The following is a 26886-nucleotide window of genomic DNA, read 5'->3' as shown; positions in this document are numbered from 1 at the left end:
GATGTATATATGAATGTCATAATTGCAGAATTTAATTCATTTAATGTTCTTGAAATTGTTTTAAGAATTTCAAACATTCCCTTTTAAGAGGTTTTCACAAAATTAAATTACTTAGCAAAATGTTTGTCTTTTATTACATCACAAAACAAATTAAACCATCCATGTAGCACCATGCCTTGGTAAGGTACAAATGAATGAGCTTTTAAGTATGACCCTAAAAGTACCCCCCTAAACACCTAAAGCTTCATCTTAAAATAAATGAGTTTTAAAGAGTAAAAATACATGACCATATTTTACTATCAGTTCAATCATATCCAAAAATTAAAGATAATATTAAATATTTATTTTGCAATCTAAATTCATATCTGTCTTAGATGGGATATAATGGAACAAAATTATGAATTAATATAATCATAACATTTTCAAGGTTATACTATCTTTGGTGATTTTTTTAACATTCCATATTTAATTTATTCTTATTTTATACTTTTCATGTAAAAATGTATAGAATTAGTAAAATCATATAAAAGTTATGTGCAACCTTTATAGGAAAAATCCTATCTAATAAAGAGGGAATATGCTAATTGACCCTCACATCATCTCAAATATGGCGGCGCCCACAGCCAATAAGGAGGGAATATGCTAATTGACTGCCACACCCTCAAAGATGGTGGCATCCAGTCCCCTCAACCTCGGCGGGGCAGCAGGAGTGCAGCAAGGCCTGGCCCGCCCTCCACATGCCTGCCTCCAGAGTCCCCCAGGCCTCTCAGCCCCCCAGCCACCCAGGGCCGCCCGAGGCTCAGGTAACCAGGGCCGGTGTAGGCTTGTGCTGCTGGCAGTGGCAGCAGCAGAGGTGTGATGGGGCATCGCCTTTCCCTGATTGCTGGGTTGCCTCCCCTCCCTGAGGGCTCCCAGACTGTGAGAAGGGGCAGGCCGGGCTGAAGGACCCCCCTCCAGTGCATGAATTTTCATGCACCGGGCCTCTAGTCCTCATATAAAATAATTAAAGACATCAGGAAAAGCTGAGAGTGAAAGGAGTTTCGAGACAGAAAAGGCAGTTTTAGGAAAGTTCATGGGAGAGGCGCCAGATTGTTTATAAGAATGTTACAAGATAAGGGGAAGAAGAGGAGGAGGAGGATATGGTTGGGCTTTGAACTTTGGAACTGATACCATGCAGGAATAAGGAGGACAGTAGACAATTAGGAAAGCACGGGGGACATAAAATAAGGAAGGGGCTAATTAGAAAATGGGATGAACAAAGAGCTTCCAGCATTTATAAACCTGTAGACAATGAGACTCAGAAGACTGTTTTTTCCTATTTTAGAGTGAGGGGGAGCAGGTTTTCTCCATTTGGGGACCCCTCCCCATTAAAATCTTTTAGTCCTGAGTTTTATTCTTCAAACGTCGTAGGACAAGAACCCACAATGAGAGTTCGAGCTTGCCATTCCGAGTATCAATAGGGACTAACATGCCAGCACTTAAACTTACACAAACATTCTTCAAGTCTCTCCCCTCCACGCACCGAGAGCAGTGCCTTCTATGGATGGCTGGATGAGTTTGTTCTGAAATTCAAAACTGTTCATTGTACCAATATATTCTGTCTTCCTGTCATTATTATTATTAGTTTTTAATCCTCACCTGAGGATATTTTTCCATTGATTTTTAGAAAGAGTGGAAGAGAGAGGGAAAGACAGAGAGAAATATTGATGTGGGAGAAACACACCCTTAATCGGAACTGAACCCAGGATCCTTGGGTCCACTGAGCCAAAATGGCTGGGGCTCTTCTTGTCATTCTTAATGCTTTCCCTAAACTCCTGGGATAAACATCCAATTATAATATTTTAATGGGGAGGGGGGGAGAGATATGTTTTAAAGCTGTTATCAACTAACTAAACTACATTCCCGAATTCCTATGCTGAAACCCTAATCCCCAATGGGGCTGTATTTGGAGATAGGGTCCTTAAGGAGGTCATTAAGGTTACATGAGGTTGCAAAGGTGGGGGCTTAACCAGAACAGGTGTCCTTAGAAGAAGAGGGAGAATCATCAGGAGAGCACCCACATAGAGGGAAGTCTGTGTGAGGACACAGTGAGAAGGCACCGTCTGCAAGTCAAGGAGAGAGCTCTCACCCAAACCAGCCCTGTCAGCACCTCGATCTTGGACGTCCAGACTCTCAGAACTGTGAGAAAATAAACTTCTGTTGTTTACGCCCCACAGTCCCGTAGCCCTAGCTGACTAATACAAAAGATGAAAATTATTTTTAGAAATTAAAAGACAAGGTTTGTTTTATAAGCTTTTGAATAGTGAATGAATGGCTGGAATAAATCCTATCCAAATAAATACATGAAAATCTGATTGTGCAGTTGTGCTCCTGTGGAAATCCTGCTCTCCTCAAGGCAAAGTCTTCACTGAGGTGAGTCAATGCCTCTCCCCACAGGACCTGTGCGAGTGTGAGGAGCACGGTGCACAACTCCTTCCGGCCACAATGGCACGGATTTCAACCATACTTGACATCACTTACCTTTGACCTGAATTAGATCTCTGTGGCCTCTCACTTTCACTATCTAGATCTTATTTCTTGTTGTTGTATTTTTGTTCAGAGTTTCCTTCTCACCCTTATGTACACATTTAATGTACTAGCAATACTGAGCATATTACTTCCCTACTATAACATGATTTTTAATTTGCAGTAGGAATTTAATATTTACATAATAAAAAATTTTACAGTTCATTTGTGTTTTAGAAGATTAAAGCCATTTTCACTTATGTAATGCTTTGTTTTCAAAAATATTTATTATGAAATTTTCAAACATATAGAAAAATAAACTATTGCACTGAACTTCCATATACCCATCAGAAAGATTCAGCATTTCCACGCACCCAGCAGATGGTAAATTTGTACACTGTACTCTTTCACATAATAAATACTTTGCTTATGTTTCTATATTTATATTGTAGCAAATAATAATATAAGTCTGATAATATTTCTGTGTGAACTTAGACAAATAAGAAATCATGTGCACTAAAATGAAGTATTTATCATCTTACTCAAAGTCTTGCTTATTTCAAAAATTTGCCATGATGATTTTAGTACAGACTTCATTGACTCTTTCATCTCATCTCAAAATATGGTCACCATTGGTTTAAATATATATATATTTTTTGAGATTTTGTGTGTGTGTGTGTGTGTGTGTGTGTGTGTGTGTGTGAGATTTTTTGGTATGTTGTGTTTCAAGGATTAAAAACATTAAAAAAATTTTTTTTTAAATTGATTTCAGAGAGGAAGGGAGAGGGAGAAAGAGATAGAAACATCAATGATGAGAGAGAATCATTGATCAGCTGCCTCCTTCATGCCCCCTACTGGGGATTGAGCTTGCAACCTGAGCATGTGCCCTGACCATGAATCAAACTAATGCTCAACCACTGAGCCACACTGGCTGGGCAAGGGATTTAAAAAAAACCAAAAATCAAAAAATATATATACATATATATATATATATGGTTGCAGCTCTAAATTCTTAGAGGCAAAATAATAGTCAATAAAATTTCTATTTTCAAAACATTTTTAACCATTCCATAGGGCTAAAAGTTTTGAATAGAATATAGAGTAAAATCTAGTTTAATCTTCCCTTATTTTTCAAGTGAAGCGTGATGAAAATATTAGATAAATGAATCAATTACATATAAGCATATATTGAGAAAAACATACTATTCTACATACTAAAAGGGTAATATGCAAATCGACCGAACAGTGGAATGACAGATCACTATGACGTGCACTGACCACAAGGGGGCAAATGCTCAACGCAGGAGCTGCCCCCTGGTGGTCAGTGTGCTCCCCCTGTGGGAGTGCAGCTCAGCCAGAAGCCAGGCTGACAGCTGGCGAGCGCAGCGGCGGTGGTGGGAGCCTCTCCTGCCTCCGTGGCAGTGCTAAGGATGTCCGACTGATGTCTTACTAGTAGGCTGTCAGGTGCACATCCCCTGAAGGCTCCCGGGGGCTAAAGAACCCCCCCCCACCCCCAGTGCACAAATGTCGTGCACTGGGCCTCTAGTAAGCTATAATAATGATTCTCAACCTTCTCACAATTGATGCCATAGAATATATCTCCTGGGGACATATGCGAGGAATTTCATGGGGAAAAGGTCTAGGCATGAGAGATAAGGGCCTTGCTTTCCAAAGACCTGAGAGCTCAGAGAAGTAGTTCAGGATAGGCTGGGAGTTGAAGGACTATCAAGACATGAGAATGACAAGGGTCAACTTAGGAGAGGGCCTCGAGACTAGGAGGACATGAAGAGAGCTTGAGTGCCCAGACCACATACTAACTAAAAAAAAAAAAAAAAAAAAGGATAGCATGAGACTGTAAGTACTCAGCTACTGGTATATATAGTTTGCACCCAGGATTCTATCACTCAATTCACAGCTGTCGTTTGACCACGAATGACTAAAATGAACAGTGAAAAAAATACCAGAGAAGAAAAACTAAGGGAAAGGCTAAAGTTTCATGGGTGTTTAGATGATTAGTTAGGCTCTCTCTACCATTCTCTATCTCCGTTAGCTCCCCTGATGTGGACAAAAAATATATAATCAAGATAACTCATACTAGAACTATCCCTTGTCTATATGTGTTTTCTGCAGGAGAGGTTACCATCCTATATAATAAAAGCCTAATATGCAAATCAACCAAACAGCAGAACAAACAGTGGAATGACCAGTCGCTATGACGTGCACTGACCACCAGGGGGAAGACGCTCAATGCAGGAGCTGCCCCCAGCCTGCAGGCCCCAGGCCAGACAAGGGGGTGGGTGTGGGGGCCAGCAGGGGACCCCTGATCGCCCCACCAGTCGCCCCACAGATAGGCCCTGATCGCCGGCCAAACCTAGGAGCCCTACCCATGCATGAATTTCATGCACTGGGCCTCTAGTGTGCTTCATATTTATCTCCTTGTTTCTGACCTTACCCCCCTGCACTCCTCCTGCCCACTGCCAGGCACCCACTATCACCACTACCACCATGGGGTTCTGTTCTCTCTGCCCGCCTCACTACCACTTCCAATTTCCACTTGCTTTCCCTCTGTCCAAACAAGAGGGTGGGTGAAAAGTAGGATGCTGTGACACACTAAGGATATTTTGAAAATGCGAAGTGTTGCTGCTAACTACCTGGAAAAAAAACGAGGCAGAGGATAAGAACAGTGTTAAGTGAATAATTTCTACTTGCTGTATAACGCAATATAAGCAGTTCACAAACTGATCATACGCCTAAACACTTCCTATAAAGCTTAGTCAGTAGCTAACTTTAAATGTAAGTATCTCCTGTATCATAATTTTTCTATTTTCTAAAGGGAATATTACAGTACCCCCTCTTTTCCACCAGCTCTAAAAAGATAGATGCTTTTTAAAAAAGTGATGATTAGCTAAAACTTCTGTGGTATTATTTCACAATATATATGAATCAAGCCATCATGCTTTAAGCTTTAAACTTATATAGTCATATATGTCAGTTAATACCCAATAAAAATGGAAAATAAGCACTGCTTATGTCACCTGAAAGGTCAGTGGGTTACACCACTGACACTGTTTTATTCTCAAATTACATTTGTTAATATAGCCTTAAGTGATGTGCAGCATGGAATTTACTTATACTATTTATCTTCTGTGTCTTTCTTTAAGCAAAAAGACATTTTTTCTTTTTTTAATGAATATTTTGATGGAACTTATGAGTCCAGGTAAGAAAGAATGATGGGAACTAGAGTTTAGTTTAGTCTTGGACATTTAATAATGAGTTCAAAACATAATTTTATACAGCCTAAATGCTATAGTAGATAAAAATATTAAACCTTTTGGGAAAATATATAAATATAGTCTGTTATATGCAAATTTATTTTACTTGACAATTTAAATCATGATTATTCAATGACCGTTCAAACCTATTTATCAAACCTATTAATGGAGAATCAAGTTCCTTGTAATACTATTCTTGAAATTCATGCTGTGAGAATGCCTTAAAATTAGTCATTATAATAGTAAAAACCTCAAGTATTTCCACTTTTGATTAGACTTAAGCTCAACCTTATACTAAAACATAATCAACTGTCAGAGTACGAGAAAGATATTCTAGTATTTAATTAGGTCAATACAGTAGAAAAATCTGTTGGTTCATAAGGTAGTCTAAGAGCCAACTGCATGTCTAACAAGAAAACACCACATCTGGACAAGCATATAACAATTTACACCTCCAATTCTTCAGGATCCCTTAAAATAAGATATTCGCGAGGAAACCATGAAATGTATTTAGATAGAGGTGGCTTCCTACAACATATCAAACATGGAGGCTCAACTGAAATGTTTATTCAACCACCTCTAAATTCCCAAATGTTAGCTAAGTTTAGAAGGGTCAAAGCAAAAACTTCTTAAAGTTCTTCTTTTTTTTAATAAATATATTTCTTTATTGATTTCAGAGAGGAAGGGAGAAGGAGAGAGAGACAGAAACATCAATGATGAGAGAGAATCATTGACCGGCTGCCTCCTGCACACCCCCCACCGGGGATGGAGCCCGCAACCCAGGCATGTGCCCTTGGCCGGAATCGAACCCGGGACCCCCCAGTCCGCAGGCCGACGCTCTCTCCACTGAGCCAAGCCAGCTAGGGCAACTTCTTAAAGTTTTAACGTAAATACTGAAATGGGAATGACTATGACACAGCAACTAATTCAGGTGTTTATTTTTAAAACAACAGAAAACACAAACAGGAATCAGCAACGCCAACTCACAGGTCTCTGCCGCGTCGAACCTCATCCTGCTCCTTGGACTGGCGGCGGCGCTGCCTGGCGGATGCGGTGGGAGGGGCTAGGGATGTTCCAGATTCTGAGTCCTCTGAGCCTGGGCCTCCAGAGCTACTAACATCAAAAAGATGCTGCTCCACAGCTGACCGGATAGTTCTTTCTAAGAGTCTGGTAAAAAAAAAAAAAAAAAAGAAAGAAAGAAAGAAAAAAGAATACAGAGTGATTCAAGCAATCAAGTTTATCAATGGTTGCCTTTCAAAATATGTGCCCAGCCCAGCTGGTGTGGCATGTGGCTCAGTGGCGGAGTCTGGACCTATGAACCAGGCAGTTACCGTTTGATTCCCAGTCAGGGCACATGCCCTGGTTTCAGGCTCGATCCCTGATGTAGGGAGTGCAGGAAGCAGCCAATCAATGATTCTCTCTCATCATTGATGTTTCTATCTCCCTCTCCTGATCCCTTCCTCTCTGAAATCAATAAAAATATATTTTAAAAATATGTGCCCATAAATATGAAAATATTGGTATTTCAATGGAAGAGTTACTACAAGTTCATCAGCAACAACATGTGTGAGGCATTCATCCCAAGAATATTTACATTGTGAGTTAAAAACTAAACTGAACAAATTCCACCAATTTGATAACTGTGTCTCTCATTTTGAGTCCAGGATTCCTGAAATGCTCACAGCAAGTCTAGCAACAGAGGCATTCAGGAAATAAGGGTCATTTAATATAAGACAGAATGAGGAAAGATTTTTTCCTCATAGAATAATAATGGAACTATTCTTACACAAGTGAGTTTCTTCCAGATTTACCAGTTTTGCAGAGGAAGAGAATATGATTTACAAAGCAAAACTGGCACAAATAATTTCATGTCTATTATTTATTTGAAATTCCTTTAAGATAAAATTATATAGGGAGCAATGCTATTAAAAAAAGAATACCTCACCGTGACAACAATTACTCATAACAGACAGCAAAAATCTTTCTGAATCTCTAATCAATTATGAGGTATATAATTGAAGCTGTATTCATACGAACACCCCAGTAGAACTAAAGATAGAATAGATTTATTTTGTTCAACCTGAGAAAGATAGTGAAGCACAGGGGCGGAAAAGAGCGCCTGATAAGATAAGGCATCATTTTTAAAGCTACATAATCTTTGAATGTGTCTAAACTTTTCATCATCACACTAACCCCGAATAAGCTGACATTAAAAATTCTAAACTTATGGTCCTCAAAACATGTTTTTCTTCACCTGAAAAAAGAATCACATCCCAACTCATCAAACTACACATTACACATGTGTAGTTTTGGATATCAATAATATCTCAATAAAGCTGTTAAAATTTTTAAAAAGAACCATACATATATTTTTTGAATGTTCAGATTGAGACATACATTCATTCTAATGGATTTTGAAAACTTTACATTCATTCTAATAAAATGGATTTTAAGAATTTTAGATTTTCCAAGTATAGTTTTATAATAGTCTCATAGAAATTTCTTTAAAACTATTTGAAGACAATGAGCAAGTATAGTCTAACTTGGGCATCAGAATTTTTATATTTAGAACTCCACTTCCCAATGATTCAAGATTACCTAATAGCAGTACATAGGAATGTGAGTACATTAATATAGGGTATCCCAGAAAAATGAATACACACACTTTGAATAATTATAAAGGTAGTGTTTATCAAAATACATTTCATTTTCAAAATTGAGTGATCAGCTGTTAAAGTGTATACACAGTTTTTTGGGACACCCTGAATATACATATAGACCAACCCCACACCTTTCCAAACTATACAAGACATACAAGAAATAAAGGTTATCAGGAAACAAAAAGGCAAGAAAAATGTCAATTTTAGGATAACTCTGGAATCTCTTTAGACTTCACAAAGGTAAGAGAGGTTAATCCTGCTCTTTGATTTGATTGCTCTCTTACCTAACAAAAAAGAAAAAAATCCAAATTCATCCTAGTAAGTCTAAATTCATACCAGTTAATACTTCTAATTCTTCTCTCTCCCTCCTTATCAGATCACATCTTCCTCTCTTCCTCCACCTGATGCCTGCTGATGGAATATGCTCCAAAAAGGCCCACCCATGTCCCAGTAAGGAAGAAAGAGGTGGGTGCAATGGAAAATCTTTGGGCAAGGGACTATTTACAAATATTTAGTGATTAACATATGCCAGGCATCTTTCTAGGTGTTAGGAATACAACCACGAATATGACAGAGTATATATATATATATTGCTCTGAGGTAAGACAGATAATAAGCAGATCATGAAATTTCAAATAGTGATGAGTCTTCTACAATAGAGGACAGGATTGGAGAGTGACTGTGGGTAATCAGGGATGACTTCTTTTTAAAAAATATATTTTATTGATTTTTTTTTTTTTTACAGAGAGGAAAGGAGAGGGATAGAGAGTTAGAAACATCGATCAGCTGACTCCTGTACCCCCCCCACTGGGGATGCGCCCACAACCAAGGTACATGCCCTTGACCGGAATCGAACCTGGGACCCCTCAGTCCGCAGGCCAACGCTCTATCCAATGAGCCAAACTGGTCAGGGCAGGGATGACTTCTTGAATAAGATGACATTTGAACAAAGAGGTGAATGATAAGAAGCGCATGGCCGGGCTGAGGAACAGCCAGCGCGAGGGCTCTGAGGCAGCTATATGCTTGGTCCGTTCCAGAAACAGAAGGTCATGTGCTTGAAGCGTAATGAACAGTGCGGCTGGACACGTAGGCAAAAAGCAGATAACAGGAGTTTAGATTTCAGTTAAATGCAATTGGGAGCCTTAGGAGGAAAAAGACATGTGATGGGTAAAATTAACAGGGCACTGCTGCTGTCCTGTGGAAAAGGACGTGTTTTCACTAATTTGCTTTATTTTCTATGTCCCTAGGAGGCTGAGCCCAGGGCTCATTTGACTTGACACACCTAACGCTACGCTTGGCATACTGCAGGCACGCAATAAATGTAGGCTGACTAAAATTAATGAAGGAAGAAGTAAAGGCACGGTTAACACCTGAACCTTTACTGGCATCCTCTGTTGCAAGATACCTCCCAAAGCAAACTGATTGCTTTGCAAATATTGACTTGACATTATTTAGACTGAAATAAATATAAATCTCCTACGTGGTAACGGTAGGGCTGTCTCTAGTCACATATCCACACAGAAGCTCAAATAGGAACACTTCTTACTTAGTGCTCCTCTGTGCAGTTTTCAAAATCGTTTGCTTGCTTATTGTATTAATCTTCCAATGCTATCCAACATTAGGATTTCCTTTTTTCCTGTTTAATAAGAGGTAAGCGGGGCGGGGGCTGGGTGGGAGAGCACCCAATTCCAGTAACTTACTCTCCTGTTGTCGAAACACTGCTGACTTGGGATACACGGGCACTGTGGAAGGAAGCAAAGAGAAAGCCAGGTTAGATGGAGGACCAGAGACTGGGAACCACACGTCCGAAGGGGATCTCAGGCTTAAAGTATCAGCCAGACACTGAGGGACCCTCGCACGATGTTTTAGCATCCCCTGACGGATGCCGATTTTCACTTGTTTCTAAATTAGAGATGGTCCTGGGTATTTATTCCTGAAGTGTTTTTTTTTTTCTTCCTCTCTCCATTTTAAAGATGTCCATGACAAGACAATTTCACAAGTGACCTTTGAAAACTCATCCCACTACCATGGTCTTAGTCCATGGTCTTTTTATTCCCCCCCAATGTTAATGCAATTGTTGCTGACTGCCTTTCTGCTACTAACTCTACCCATTCTCCGTCTCCCCAGCCCAAATCTTCCCTTCCTTGCCCACCTCTTCCAGACCTGAAGACAGAAGCATCTTTCTAAAACTGCTCTGGACATGCAGAGAGCAGCAGGCACCCTAGGCCGGTGGTCGGCAAACTCATTGGTCAACAGAGCCAAATATCAACAGAACAACGATTGAAATTTCTTTTGAGAGCCAAATTTTTTAAACTTAAACTTCTTCTATCGCCACTTCTTCAAAATAGACTCGCCCAGGCCGTGGTATATTGTGGAAGAGCCACACTCAAGGGGCCAAGGAGCCGCATGTGGCTCGAGAGCCGCGGTTTGCCGACCACTGCCCTAGGGAATAGAGGACAAGGAACCAACATTGTTTTCCACAAGCCTCTTTCTAAACCATTTTTCTAAGCCACCTTCCCTTCCTGAATGCCTCAAGATAGACAATACATCAAGCTTTATAATGTTTCACCTGATTTACAGCTCTTTGGTGGAACATTCTAAACGTCCTCTACTTTCCTATTTTCTCTAAAGCCTGAACTCCTTTAAAAGTCTTAAAAAGTAGTCACTGTAAGGTGGGAGGTGAAATTACCGGTAAAGAACACTATTGGATTAGCACCCTTCCTAACTTCGCCCTCTTGCCTGCACTCTGTGTTCACATAACCAGGGTGAGGGGGGAGGCTGGCACCTATTTTAACCGTATCAATATCAACACATTCACATTCTGCCCGCTAGGGCTTAGTCAGCTTCTAAATCAATATTCGAAAGTATCAATGCTTAAAAAAAAAAAGAGATCAGAATAAATATTTAGTGCATGTCAAACTACAGTTTTGCCTAATAGATCTATTCTCTCCCATTTTCTTCCTTCTTTGTAGAAGACACCTGATGAAAATAAAAGGTGTTAATGACCAATATTGGTGGCTGCCTTTCAAGCACTCCAAACACGCTAATTTTTATGGTATAATTTTCAACTTATGAACATGCTGCTTTGGAAACACCTTTTGAGGTTTTCTTCATGTAAAGAAATGTGTATATTTCTTCATGTAAAAGATATGTGTATATCTCATCTCCTGCAACTCAGAATCTAAGTGCCTCAATGGACTTTATGGTATTTCTCATTTTCTTTCATTAGACTCCCTACCACCACCATCAGCTGCCTCCTGCACACCTAGCATAGAACTCATTATCTCAGAGGTGATCAACAGACACCCACTCTAGCTGTAGAGAATTTCCTCTGGTTAAAGCTGCAGCTCTTTGCCATGGCCACAGACCATAATCAAATCCCAGAAAATCCACCTAAAACAAACTATTGTGCACATGGGAAACTGATGAGAAGAATCTTAATTAATAAAAGAATCAATGAACAAACATACAAATACATACACCCTACACTTAATCAGTATTGACTGTTTCAGACACTGTGCTAAGTAGTTTTACAAAGATTTTCTCATTTTTTTCTTTACAATAACCCTATGAGGTATGTTCTATTGTTTTCTTTTCCATATTTTCAGGTGAAGAGGTTAGAAAGGCTAAGTAATTTGCCCACAGTCATGAGCTAAGAAGTAAATTATTTGGGATTTGAACCAAGAAAATGGTTAGCTCAGAGTCTGAGCTCTTAATCACTACACGAGACTTATAATCACTCACTAGGAGAGAAACTCACCAGAGACATCTTTGTATGTGGAGCCCTGCGTTTAGGTATTTTACTTTGCTTTCCATCACAACCATTCCTCCTCAGCCTCACAATGCCTGTTCTTCACCGCGGCTCCCAGGTTACATAACCAGCAACAAATCCTTTGCTGGTCTGTCCTTAACTGGAACAGACATTCCTGCTTTTGATGCTTTGTGGCTTACACTCTGTAAATTCAACACTGTATAATTAACTCCTGTGCTCCATTTCTCAGTGCAGTTATACAACCTTGGTTTTGGGAGCAGGGACCAATGTAAATACTGACGGGGGGAGCCAGGAGAGGAAAAAGAATGTAGATCTGCTAGATGCTAAAAACACCCCAACACATACAGGTATAATTAGCCAATTAGCCCCCCAAGCCATCTCAGAATGAAGAGGTTGATCTCCTCTCCTTCCTTCTACACACTTTTGACCTGAACTTACTTTTGCTTATTAAAGCACACAGATATTTTTATGTTTCTTTGGGGGATAGGGGGCACAAAAAAGAAAGGCAATGGACAAAGAGATAATAAGATGGTAACAAGCAGGACATGGTTCTGAGGTTACTAACTCTCTAAGTAAGTGCTTCTCAAACTCTAATGTGTATCAGAATCACCTGGGATCTTGTTCATACAGATTTGGGTTCAGTAGGTCCAGGTGTGGGGAAGGGAAAGCCGAGATTCTGCATTTCTAACAAATTCCCCCATGATTCTGATGCTCTTGATTTATGGAACACACTGATTAGCAAGGGTCTAAATGCCGCAATTAAAATTCTTCAAAATTTCAATTCCTTAGATACCACAATAGCTATTTTTAAACATTCTAATCTAAGTAATGAAGGTATGGGTTGGAAAACTTATGCTAAGCTGAGTGAATAAAAGGCAACACGTAAAATTCCCCTCACAGCTTTATGAAAACTACCTGAACCATCTAAATAAGTCTCAAAAAGCTTTTATCAGCCCAGCCAGTGTGGCTCAGTGATTGAGTGTCAACCTTTGAACCAGGAGGTCCTGGTTTGATTCTAATCAAGGGCACATGCCTGGGTTTCGGCCTAGATCCCCAATAGTGCAGAAGACAGCTGATCAATGATTCTCTCTCATCATTGATGTTTCTCTCTCTCTCGCCCCCTCTCCCTTCCTCTCTGAAATCAATAAAAATATAGATTAAAAAAACTGTTTAAAGCCTTTATCAGAATGCAAAATGAATGGATAAATCAATAATAAAATCATTCATTTTTACTAGCATAACATTATTAAGTCAAATTTATGAAAACTTAATCAAACTTATTTGATTATTTCTTTAATAGTCTTTTGGAGTTTTTGCATACTTAATGTGTCCATAGTTTCATATTTTTCTAATAGAATTTCTCTAAAGAAAGTACTCTGAGAACATTTTCCATTGGGAATCAGAAAAGAGAAGTTCTGGTCTTAGTTTTGCAGTTAAATAGCTGTAATCATAGACTACTGGTTAGCTTGGTTGCACTGGATTGGTTTCTTCATACAGGAAATGTAAGGCTTGGCTACTGGTCTCTGAGGTTTTCTTTCAGTTTGAAAAGTTTATTGCCCTATCATTTAAATCATTACAAAAGGGATACCAAAATGGCTTTGGTTAGGGATACCAAAACTGTAAATAGCATTTACCATTACTTCTCCCTCCGTAGTTCCTGTGGGATGGATGTGCTTAACAATTCGCCATAAGATTTCTAAGAATATTTAATGTCAGAAATAGGGTCTATTTCCATAGCTACAACTGGCTTCTGGAGGTAATTCTAAAACATTGACAAAAAGGTGGTAAGCAAATTAGCTACATGAAAGGTAGAGGTTTCCTTCATCTACATGCATGTAGTTTGTTTTTTATCCTCTGCAATCAGCTAAGAATAATTTTTTTTCAGAGCCCTTTGACTCATTTACTAAAAAAAAGCTCTTACTTATGCAATATGAAACATTTAAATATGGAAGAGTTCATTTCTTAATGTTGATAAAGCAAGTATTCAAAACGGAAAGAAATAAGCTTATGTGCAGACTCCAGCATTATGGTCAATTTCATTACCCAAGCCTGCTGTAAGTGATGCAACTGAATTTTCTATTGCTATGACCATTTAAAATAGATTCTAAGCCTACTCTGAAATATATTTTATGAAATATATTTAGGCTTTATCTCTATAAGCAAAACCCAAACTGGATTTCTATAAGCTGATTATGCTCAGTAATACTAGTATGTAAAATTTGCATGTGATAAAATGCACAGATGCCTGCTGACAAGTGATTCTTTAAAATTAGATCTCTTGACTTGAAATAAAGACATTTACATATAAAAAGAAAAAAGTTTCAAATCTACTGAAACCAGACATAAAACAGCATGTGTTCTTTTTTTCTATATTTACTCTTTTATATGTGTATAAAACCCTACCTGTAATAAAAAACTGTTTTAATAGGAACCATTAGGTCTAACAGAATTATCCTTTTTCTCTAGAAAATAGTATCTACAATTACTCAATTTTATCTATTTATTTTCATTTTTTAAAATTCTCACACAAGGACATGTTTTTCGTTGATTATAGAGAGAGAGAGGATGGGAGAGGGAGAGAGAGAGAAAGAAAAACATTGATCGGTTGCCTCCCACATGGATCCCAACCGGGAAGGGAACCTGAAACCTGGGTATGTGCCCTGACTGGGAATCAAACCCATGACCCTTCAGTGCACAGGACCACGCTCCAACCAACCGAGTCACACTGGCCAGGGCTTATGCGATTTTTTTAATGAGCAAGAATTTAAAATACAATTATTTGATTAAGCTTCAGGATAAAGACCGTGTAACTAATCATCAAAATGGCTACAACTCTTAATTTGTCTATTTAACAGAATACAGTATTTTTAGTATTATTTTAAAAAATATATTTTTATTATAGACTTCAGAGAGGAAGGGAGAGGGAAAGAGAGATAGAAATATCAATGATGAAAGAGAATTGCTGATCTTTTGCCCAATGTTTTCTTCTAAGCGTTTTCACTCTTACATTTAGGTCTTTGATGCATTTTGAGTTAATTTTTTGCATATGGTGTTGGCTAAGGGTCCAACTTCATGCCTTTGCATGTGGATACCCAGTTTTCCCAGCACTATTTGTTGAAAGACTATCCTATGACAATTTTGGAAAATACACATCTCCCACCCCTTAGGAGACTCAGAATCTTGGCCAGTGAAACCCAGATACCTTTAAAGAGCTCCACATACTTCATACCATAAAGAGCTATAATTAAAAGAAATTTAACAGGTGTTGACAAAGATATGGAGAAACTGAACTCTTGTGCATTACTAGTGAAAATGCACTTTAAATAGTTAAGATGGTAAATTTTACATTATGTATATTTTATCATCAAAAAAAACAGAAAGAAGCTCACAGGCAGCAGTGATGTGCCTCCTTGGTTCAGAAACACTGTGCTAATAAAAGGACAAGGAAAACAAATATTTTAAATGTGCAGTTATTTGTTTCTAAAGACACCCACATATCTAGCTGACTTTATCATCTTGGGGGGAAAAATCAAGTAGATAAGTAAATAGCCGGCTTGTTTGTTCCGCTTGTTTGTCAGGAGCTCCAAACACGCTTATAAACAATTACTATGTCTGATATGCTATGTTTCTCCAAACTACCCCATCTAAAAATGAGAGATTTTTACCTCAAAATGATAATTCGTTAAAATATACAGCATGCTTAAGAAGAAAAATGAACTGTTAAAATTTACTAACGTATGACCAAAAAAATCATAAACCTATAAACTCTAGCACAAGTTGTTTGGAAAGGAAATCCCCAAAAAGCTACCTAAAAATAATCTAGGAAGAATTTTTCCACATATCAAAGTAGGAGTGGTATGATATAACTCCTAGATTTCACCAAATGTCAGGTAATATTTTAATCTGAATTTATTCCTTCAACAGAAATCCTACCCTTAAAAGACCTTCATAAAATTGATGATTGCTAGATTCTAGAAATAAAAAAATAAAAAAAATTAACACAATCCTAAAGAATGAGTTTGTATGCCAAACAGCTAGTTTAGAAATAGATTGATTTGATGTTCCGGATTCAGAAAAATTAGAAAACATAAAATACTGAAAATGACCCTAAGTAATTCCAAATCTGCTAAAATAGTAATTTGGCTTCAATTTGTACCGTCTTAAAACTTGACTGAATTTGATAAAGGCTGTCAGTTTTAAGGTTTCAGTGGAGAACAAAATGAGAAAGGGAAAGCAGAGGAAGATCAGGGTAGTTGCTAGAAGATGGGTATTAGGTAAGCAAGGAGGCACCATTTGAAGGCCAGGTGAGCTGGTTAGAGCCCACTGGACCAGACTGGTTATAGGTATGTAGCCCCTGAAGCACATATGTAGGATTTTGATAAAGCACAGGAAGGACAGGTTGTAGGTATACAGGCTATACATATAAGCCAAGAAATTGGAAAGAAGGAATTCAATGGTCGAATTCTGATGGGATGGGATAAGGACAGGGTCTGACCCTGGCCATAAGAAACATGAAGGTAGTGTAGGTGAGGTGGGAGCAGGCAGAGATGAGGAGAAATAGAAAGTGGAGATTAAGAATCCAGTGGGAATAACCACAGAAATCAAAACCTGGGTTTGTAAGACACCGAAGACTCAGATGAACAGAAGTGAACTAGCAACAGATCCCAGCTAGATCTGACTGCATGCCAGGCAAAATAAATCAGACCGTAACAGGCTGAACACGGCACAGGACACCTACAGCAAAAGTTGCGTTGATGCCAATCTGAGCAATTGAGGTAGGGGCTCCTTTTCTGGGATTCCAGCCTAGACTATGAAAGAGGCCAGGTATGGACATCCTAGCCAAGAATGCTCTTCACCTTAAGTTGGCCTGTTCATATTTATTTTGTGGCAATCTCACTAAGGATTTGGCATAACCTGTCCTTCCCTTTCATTTCCTTAATAACCTCAACAAGGCGGGTAATCTCTAATGAGCATCTGGGGAACAATGACAGCTACTGTTTAAGCTACTGTAGCTGCAATACACTTGCCACATGGGACAGCGGCAGGTGTACATTTGTGGCTACTATTTCTTTCCTTTAAAAAAGAACAAATGGCTCTGTGGTGAGTTAGGTAAGGTTGGAGAAGTACTGAAATTAGAGAACACACAGTTCTTAACATAGAAGATATTTATTCTACAATAAGGAGATATGTCTATTTATAATAGCCCTGCCTTACTATGGAAAAGACGAAAAGTGCCCTAAGCCAGTTTGGTTCAGTGGATAGAGCGTCGGCCTGCAGATCATAGGGTCTGGGGTTTGATTCTGGTCAAGGGCACGTACCTTGGTTTCAGGCTCCTCCCAAGCCAGGGCCCTGGTCGGGGTGTGTGCAGGAGGCAACCAATCGACGTGTTTCTCTCACATTGATGTTTCTCTCGGTCTTTCCTTCTCTCTTCTACTCTCCCTAAAAATCAATGGAAAAATATCCTCAGATGAGGATTAAAAAAAAGAAGAAGAAGAAAAGAAAGAAAGAAAGAAAGAAAGAAAGGAAGGAAGGAAGGAAGGAAGGAAGGAAGGAAGGAAGGAAGGAAGGAAGGAAGGAAGAAAGAAAGAAAGAAAGAAAGAAAGAAAGAAAGAAAGAAAGAAAGAAAGAAAGAAAGAAAGAAAAGACTAAAGGCAACTTAAGAGTGCAGTAGACTAACTTGTGGTTCAGCCATGACTGTTAAAAGAGAACTGCAATCATGAAAGTGAAATTCTACAAGGTGAAAAGTAGAGCAAGGTAACGACTGAAATGCCTCTCTGGCTCACTGTCCCGCATTCCACCTCCTCTCCTAGCCACAGGAGGGTCTGGAGCCACCGCTAGTACACTGCGTGCTTCCAGCTCAACCCTCCAGCTTAGCGATTTTCAACTGGTGTGCCACAAGCATTTTTAAAACATGCAATACCTGACTATTTAGTCAGGGCCACTGCCCTCTTTTCCCTTAGATTGTCAAATAAAAAAAAATGACAATAGTCAATACAACCATAGCTGTCCGATGTGAATGAATCAAAATTATACCTTTTTTTTTTGTTAGATCAGCAAAAAATATTTTTTTTGGTATGCCACAGAATTTTAGTAATTAGTTTGTGTGTCATGAGATGACAAAGGTTAAAAATCTTTACCCCAAACACAGATTCCGTCTTGTTGTTAAGCATTCATTTGCTCTTATGAGAGGTAGCACAAAAGCACACTAATTTATAAATTAAATCATCAGTGGACAAGTTATGTTTTTAGTCCAAAATTCTAGAAGTACTTAATCATAATTAACAATCATGTTTTCTTTCTTCTACTTGAATTCTTTCTGTTAGAAAAGTTAATCTCTAACCAGCCATGCAAATAATTTGGGGGCAAAAAATGGTTTATGTTTTACTAATTATGTTCTCCCAGCTTCATGTCAAGTGCATAATAAACAAAAGCTAAATTAACCTGTACCAATCTAATTCTAACATAATTTTTAAGACTATTACAATGTTATTCAGAAAAAACTGCATGTGAAATTTTAATTTCAAGCCAAATAATTATGATTTTTGCATTTATGAAATAGCTCCACTAAGTTTAAATTTTCCTCATGTGAAAAGAATTCCTGCTGGTAACTTCCTTTTTTTTTTTTCAACTTGACCTCTACTGTAAATGTGGGTTAGTATACATATTAATTCTTTTTCATAATTTTTATCATATTTTAGTCTTTATGACTCTTAACAATATTAATTTTCTTTATACTCTTTTACCTTCATTTTGCTAGTATAGAATTTCTTTTTCAAGACTTCTTTGTTACTCTAGGTAATTACAAAAATTATCACACTATAAGACACAATTCTGTGTCCTTGAGGATTTATGACTTATAAGCCCATTTCCCCCATCTGCTTTTTACAATAGTGGTTAAAAAAATAAAATTTAAGACTATGTAAAACATAGGTTGATGTTATCTAGAGTAATAAATACAAGATAGTCAGAGAACAAATAGTTCTCGTTAGTTGGCAAGATCCTGTGTTTTAATCTTCCGTATTATGTAAAACTTAATTTCCATTAATATAGGATAATCATGTTTGATATTATTGTATTTACATAATGAATACCAGCGTCACCATGTGCTCAGCAACATCATCTCGTGTGTTGACAGTAACTGCACAGTTGAGATAGCCTATGAACCAGAATATGCTGACTCGGTTGGCAGGAAACCAGGAGGAATCAAATGGACCACCATGTTGTCTCGGACAGAAACCTCAAATGTCCCCTCTCTTGCCACAAAGTGATTATGCAATAAGCTTCAAGTCACTAACGGCCAGAACACTAGTGGAAAGCAGTTACTTGGCTAAGCCTGAAGTCCTAAGACATATTTCTGAACTATTAGTGCTTGAATTAACGTCTATATCTAATGATTGCCACAATCAGATTAAAAAATAAATATACAAACTATGTATCACACATCCTGAACAGTTCTTAAAAAAATAGGTTTCAAAATTGAGAAAAATTTTAGCAATTTTTAAAAATATATTTTATTGATTTTTTACAGAGAGGAATAGAAAGTTAGAAACATCGATGAGAGAGAAACACGGATCAGCTGCCTCCTGCACACCTCCCACTGGGGATGTGCCCGCAACCAAGGTACATGCCCTTGACCGGAATCGAACCTGGGACCTTTCAGTCTGCAGGCCGACGCTCTATCCACTGAGCCAAACCGGTCAGGTCAAAACTTTAGCAATTTTAACTTTAATTAATATGGTAATATTATTTTCAAATATATTTTCTAAGCCTCTAAAGTAGATAGGTAGCGAGGAAAGAAATGCAATAAGAAAAAACTTGGCTCTAGGCTATACCCAAGTTGAACGGTTCACTAAAAATCACATTAATATGCAAAGCAAACATTTTAGTCTGGAGAGATGTGATCCACTCCAACATTCTGTAAACTTACCTGCTTTAAAAGTTGGTATTTTAGTATTAAAAGCTTTAGAAAATAATCCCGAACTCCATAACCTTACTGAATGTTTACTTTCTCATGCCACTACTACACAGGAAATGAGTTAACATAACCTAAAGCTTCTTCAGCAGGTAAGCCTTGTGCTCCCACTCCTCCCCAGCCTCTAACTACAGGAGAAAAAAAATTTTAAATTTAGGTTACAGTCTAATTATCAGGCAGTTTTTGAAGTTAAAATGGCGACTTTAACATTTCTGCATTTAAAACAAAATATCTTATTTTAGTGTTTTCAACTATATTAAAATTTGTTTCAAGATTTGTTAAACCAGCCGAAACCGGTTTGGCTCAGTGGATAGAGCGTCGGCCTGCGGACTCAAGGGTCCCAGGTTCGATTCCGATCAAGGGCATGTACCTTGGTTGCGGGCACATCCCCAGTGGGGGGTGTGCAGGAGGCAGCTGGTCGATGTTTCTCTCTCATCGATGTTTCTAACTCTCTATCCCTCTCCCTTCCTCTCTGTAAAAAATCAATAAAATATATATTTAAAAAAAAAAAAAAAAGATTTGTTAAACCAAAGAGGGGAAAACCAGAGCATGAACAACATGGCAAGAAGTTCCCAAGAGCTCAGTCTGGCCATAATGTAGAATATTCTGTGGAAAAGAATTAAAATGGACAAAGAGACCCAAAGAAGCCTCAACCCCCCTCCATTCCCTGTAACAGACCAACAACAATCAAATAAGTACCTCAAACAGAAAGGTGACATGGGTCTTTCATCCTCCTGTGAACTAAAAGAAAATACATTTTGAATTAATATAATTTCTATTAATATTATATTATATCGATTTTACTTAAAACTCTGTCCTGTCACAAATTTTGTTTTGACACATTAGAGCAGGGGTGGGGAATGTACAGCCCACGAGCTGTGTAAGGCCCTCAAAATCACCGGGTCTGGGTGAGTTCATTAAATGTTTGACCAAATATAGCAGGCCAGTTTTTAGGTTGATAGTTTTGTATGGCCCTCGAATGGTGTTATAAATATCCCAATGGCTCCTGGCAGAAAACGGTTCCCCACTACTGCATTAGAGCTAAACTCACGATGCAGTAAGGTGAGTAAAAGACACTCGGCCTCGGACTGAACCAAAGTCAATTACTTCTTCATGGGAGACCATCAAGGGAGGTTTCTTTCAAAATTAGCTGAAAGCAACATAATTCAACATGGTCCTTTCAAGAGGAAGATAAGCCAGTCAGAGAAAGATAAATATCACATGCTCTCACTCTTTGTGGAATATAATGAACAGCATAAACTGATGAACAAAAACAGAACCAGAGTTATAGAAGCATCGAATAGACTGTCCAACCTATGAGGGAAGGCAGGGGAGGGGGAGGGTAAGAGATCAACCAAAGGGCTTGTATGCATGCATATAAGCATAACCAATGGACACAGACGGGGGAGAGATGGGGAGTGGAGGGGTGACCAGGGAGAGGTCAATGGGGGGAAAAGGAGACTTATGTAATACTTTAAACAATAAAGAACTTAAATTTAAAAAAAAGAGGAAGCTTTTTATTACCTTACTAGAGGCCCGGTGCATGAAAAATTCATGCACTGGAGCAGGGGGGAGCGGTCCCTCAGCCCAGCCTGCCCCCTCTCACAGTCTGGGAGCCCTCAGGGGTGGGAGGCGACCCGGCGATCAGGGGAAATCGATGCCCCATCACACCTCTGCTGCTGCCACTGCCACCAACCCAAGCCTTGGCTGGCCCTAGTTACCTGAGCCTCGGGGGGCCCTGGGAAGCTGGGCAGCCGCCCTCCGAGGCTTGCCTGCACCTCGGGCTGGCCCTGGGAAGCTGGGCAGCTGCCATCAGAGGCTTGCCTGCACCTCGGGCTGGCCCTGGGCAGCTGGGGGTCTGAGGGGACTGGGGAACTCTGGAGGCTTGCTGCACGCCTGCCGCCCCGGCAGGGCTGAGGGGACTGGGCACCACCATCTTGTGGCTGCGGGCGCTGCCATCTTTGAGGGCGTGCAGTCTATAAGCATATTTCCTCCTTATTGGCTATGGGTGATTCCATCTTTGAGGGTGGGGCAGTCAATTAGCATATTCCCTCTTTATTAGATAGGATTCTACAACCCCAATCCAAGTATTCATATATTGTATCTAAATTCTTAAATGATTACATACTCAGTTATCTCAATAAAGCTAATTATAGCTCATTAACATGATGATGAAAGAAACAGCTCTCAAAAATATTCCTGTTAAGGTGTGAGCCACTTCAAAAAACGATGGCCTAGCAATGAAAAGCGCAGCAGTAAACAGCACTCCTGCTCTCTGCCTTCTGTATTGCTTTAAGTATTAACGCATGTAGATAATATGAGAGAACTTAATGAAATCATAAAAAAGAGTTTAAGTTTCCCAAACAACATAGAAACAATATGAAGCTTAATATAAAAGTATTCAATTTTAAAAATGTAAATTAGATACCACAATAAAATTATTTTTTTCCTTTCTTTAACATGGTTTTCTTCTTTCTGAGAAATGACCTCAAAACAAAGAATGAGTCTCTGTGCCCTGCAGTGTCTCCTGGAGTAGTCTTCCAGCTTTTGTGATTGTGCACTCATATAAAATTAGGTTTGCTTTTCTTTTTTAAAAAAATATGTATTTTTTTACTTCAGAGAGGAAGGGAGAGGGAGAGAGAGAGAAACATCAATGATGAAGGAGAATCATTGATCAGCTGCCTTCTGCACGCCCCACACTGGAGATCGAGCCCGAAACCTGGGCATGTGCCCTGACTGGTAATCGAACCTTGACCTCCTGGCTCACAGGTAGATGCTCAACCACTGAGCCACGCCAGACGGGCAGGTCTGCTTTTCTTAATGCTTCACAAGCTTGTGTGTCACCCCTGAGCAGGGGCCATGCTCAGCTTCTCTGTGTCGTGCCCATTGTAGTCTATGCGCTGCCGAAGGGAGCGCTAAAATTAGTTTTTAAGCAGCTACTCCCCTCAATATATAACTGAGTATCATGTACATCATTAAGCAAATGAAAAGTAGAAATGTAAAGTATTAGATAAAAATAAATAGAAGCTCTAATATTTTTTTTTGTACCCCTATTGTGAAATCTTATATACCACTTGGGGTGTATACTACCTTTGGGGAAACAACTAGTTAACTTTTGTTTTCTCTTTCTCTCTCTCACCTACTTTTATATATGTTTAAGCATCATTAATGAAAGGGGAAGTTTGCTTCAACTGGTAATATTACACTGGCAATCACCAAAATCTTATTACAAAGCTATTCACACACACACACACACACACACACACACACACACACCCCACTCTAGAAGCTGGAAATGTCTTAACATTTTATTTTTTTTAAAAATATAATTTTATTGATTTCAGAGTGAAAGGGAGAGGGAGAGAGAGATAGAAACATTAATGATGAGAGAGAATTATCTATCAACTACCTCCTGCACACCCCACACTGGGGATTGAGCCCACAACTCGGGCATGTGACTTTGACTGGAGTCGAACCCGGGACCCTTCAGTCCGCAGGCTGACGCTCTATCCACTGAGCAAAACGGGCCGGGGCTTAACATTTTAGTTGGAAGTTGGCACAAAGTATGAAATACTATTTTTCATTCTCTCGAGATTTTGGTATCCAATTTCAGTATCACTTAGCTGTTCTAATGTTTATGTTGTCAAAGATTTTAATGTTTGTAAGTGATTGTGCCAATTCTTCCCATGGGAAGGGTAAGCGGTGAATCGGCTTATTATCAACTCTAATGTGGACGGGCTTGTAGAATTAAGTTGAAGAGCTGGAAAGACAGAGGTAACTACACCTGAGATGTGGGCAGGTGTCTTGGGAAGAAACCCCCAGGAGCAGTGCTATCATAGGAAGTGGTAAGCCAAACTGATACAAGGAGCTTACACATTTGACTTTAAAATATTCATTGAAAGTACTTAAAACAAATTATAAACATATTAGAATTAAGTTTATTTCCTAATCAGGGATTTGGTGTCAAAAAGTACTAATTATAACCAACAGGATGCAAAAAGGCTGCAACTAAAAACCCGTAATGATTTTATTTGAGAAAAATTGCCTCCATGGGTTATAAAATGGACACCGTACTTAATATTTCTTTGCCCAGAACCTTAACTCTAACATGTGACACATTATAATAAAAATTAACACGGGTACTTTAGTGAACATTTAATTATCAATATGGTTGGCTTGCTTAGAATTTAGAAGTGCTTTTGGTAGATGATTTACAGTGAGATGATGTAGCGTTCTGAACACAGCTGTTCATGTGTTCTGGCTAAATTTCTTTGTAGCAAACAAAGACAATCAAAATCAGTCAATCCTTTCTTTTTTTTTTTTTTAAATATATTTTATTGGTTTTTTACAGAGAGGAAGGGAGAGGGATAGAGAGTTAGAAACATCAATGAGGGAGAAACATCAATCAGCTGCCTCCTGCACACCCCCTCCTGGGTATGTGCCCGCAATCAAGGTACATGCCCCTGACTGGAATTGAACTTGGGACCCTTGAGTCCGCAGGCCGGAGCTCTATCCACTGAGCCAAACCGGTTAGGACAGTCAATCCTTTCTTCCTTCACACCTCTCCCCCTAAATCAGCAGCAGTCAACAAGGCACCAATCCACGCCAAGAAGAACAATACAATTTGAAAAGAAAATGAGGATGGCACAGCCGGCTTGGCTGACCTATGAACCAGGAGGTTGTGGTCCGATTCCCAGACAGGGCACATGCTTGGATTACGGGCTTGATCCCCGGAGTGGGGCTTGCAGGAGTCAGCCCATCAATGACTCTCATTATTGATGTTTCTATCTCTCTCTCCTTTTCCCTTCCTCTCTGAAATCAACAACAATAAAAATATTTTTAAAAAATGAAGAGCTCAGCTGGCATGGCTCAGTGGTTGATAGTCGACCTATGAACCAGGAGGTCATGGTTCAAATTCCGGTTAGGGCACATACATGCACATACATTGCAGGCTCAATCCCCAGAGTGGGGTGCACAGGAGGCAGCCAATCAACCTTCTCTCTCATCATTGATGTTTCTAGCTCTCTCTCCCTCTCCCGTCCTCTCTGAAATCAATAAAAAAAATATACATTTTTAAAAATTAAGAAAACGAGGATAAATAACCAATTCTTATAGTTAATTGGCATAGTCCTCTTTCCCCTCTCATAAAAGTACCCATGTCTGCAGTTTAGTAATGTAATCTTAATAAACGTATAAATTCTGAAACAACGAAAGCATTGATTTCAAATGGATTAAGTCAATTAATTGTAAAACACTGATTTTAAAAGCAATTTTAAGGAAAAATGGCCAAGGACAATTCTTCCAAATAGGTTTGAGAAAATAAGTTTTTCCACAAAATTTACATAGGAGAATGCAAAACATCTGACATGAACACCATTTCTACGTCTGTGCAAAATGGGTGTAGTGCTATTATTGCAGGTCCCAGACATCTATTATAGATTATTCATGCCTGTTTATGGTTTTGTGTTACTCTCCCAGGCATGCCCAATTATATGAAATCAGTCTTATTTTTGCCTAAATTTTAAATTGAGAATCAATTCTAATTCACTTTTAATTTAAAAATAAAATAAGTGCTGTAATGTAGAGGAAAGAAGGAATGCGTGTCATGAAATTAAGCCAGTGACAAACTGTAACAACTTGGAATTCATTCAATCTCCTCTGGTTGCTAGTATTTTAATCATTTCCTGTTTGCTGACTCTGAAAAAATGGCCCAGCTTAAGCAGCTAACTCACTTGCTTTTATTTAAAAAAATTTTTTCAAACCTATACTGAGAGATTTGGGCAATCAACTCATGTATGTCAGGCACTCAGGCGCTTCATGTCCTCAGACTGTGGTATTACACTCTCTCCAAACAACTGCCGGTGGGAAGGACATTTATCAAACCCATCCAAGTAATAGTCCAAATCTAAGAAGCTACGAAAGAGGATGATGATAACGCAGATATTCGCGTTTCAGTAGGGTCCTATCTAACTTGTTTTTCAACACGGCACAACACTGGTAAGTGCAGAGAAATGAGTGACACCTAGACTTAGACTCTTCACGAGCTGGAATAATTTCTAGATGGAAGCCACAGAAGGCAATGCCTATCGGTTTAATTACACAGCAGCTAACTAAAATCATGAAAATCATGGTGTTTCTATGTCTAAGGAAAACCAAGTACTGTTGGGAGAATTCCCAGAGTGAGGTGTTCAGACTGGACTTCCAATTACTGGGTCAAAAGCACCATTCCATTCAATTCCCTTTTGAAACATTCCAATTAGACCAACTTTCTAACTGGTTAATGTGGCTGGCTACCAAAATAATTAACATAATCTGCGTATTTAGTTACACACTTGACATTTTCAAATGATTTGAGCTGCAAGAAATAGTTTGTGTTCCTCGAGGACAGAAAAATAAATAAATGCTAAGGATTCGATTCTATTCATTGAAAAAAACTAGGAAAACCATCTAAGGGGGCTTAAAAAGAAAAACAAAGAACAAAAAGGGAGAGAGGAAATGAAGGACACGTGAAAGGATAAAATTAACAGTGCTAAGTAAACATTTTTATGGAACTCAGGTATTTTTTTTTTTCATGTTGCAACAGAATGTGCTAAGAATTTTCTTAGAGAATGATCAGGTGAGTGGAGTTAATTAGCACATTTTCTTCCCTCCCTCCTTCCCTCCCTCCCTCCCTCCCTCCCTCCCTCCCTCCCTCTTTCTCTCTCT

The 26886-nt window shown here is 38.9% G+C and overlaps 1 protein-coding gene and 1 non-coding gene across 2 annotated transcripts in view; both read right to left on the bottom strand.

Annotated features, from left to right (window-relative positions):
* The window catches only part of FAM13A (family with sequence similarity 13 member A), a 254998-nt gene that overhangs the window by 61458 nt on the left and 166654 nt on the right, over positions 1-26886 (bottom strand). Inside the window, exons 7-9 of the mRNA XM_054727491.1 lie at positions 20881-20922; positions 10138-10179; positions 6765-6944 (exon numbers count right to left, since the gene is read on the bottom strand). Of these exons, the coding sequence (XP_054583466.1) occupies positions 6765-6944; positions 10138-10179; positions 20881-20922 (264 nt within the window). The remainder of the gene's footprint in view (positions 1-6764; positions 6945-10137; positions 10180-20880; positions 20923-26886) is intronic.
* On the bottom strand, positions 22991-23097 carry LOC114232288 (U6 spliceosomal RNA). Its single transcript, XR_003618325.2, has one exon. It is a non-coding gene; the product is annotated as a U6 spliceosomal RNA (small nuclear RNA).

This window comes from Eptesicus fuscus, chromosome 2 (assembly GCF_027574615.1).
Source record: "Eptesicus fuscus isolate TK198812 chromosome 2, DD_ASM_mEF_20220401, whole genome shotgun sequence".
Taxonomy (NCBI): domain Eukaryota; kingdom Metazoa; phylum Chordata; class Mammalia; order Chiroptera; family Vespertilionidae; genus Eptesicus; species Eptesicus fuscus.
Note: the sequence above shows the minus strand (reverse complement) of the source record. Positions and strands in the feature narration are given on the sequence as shown.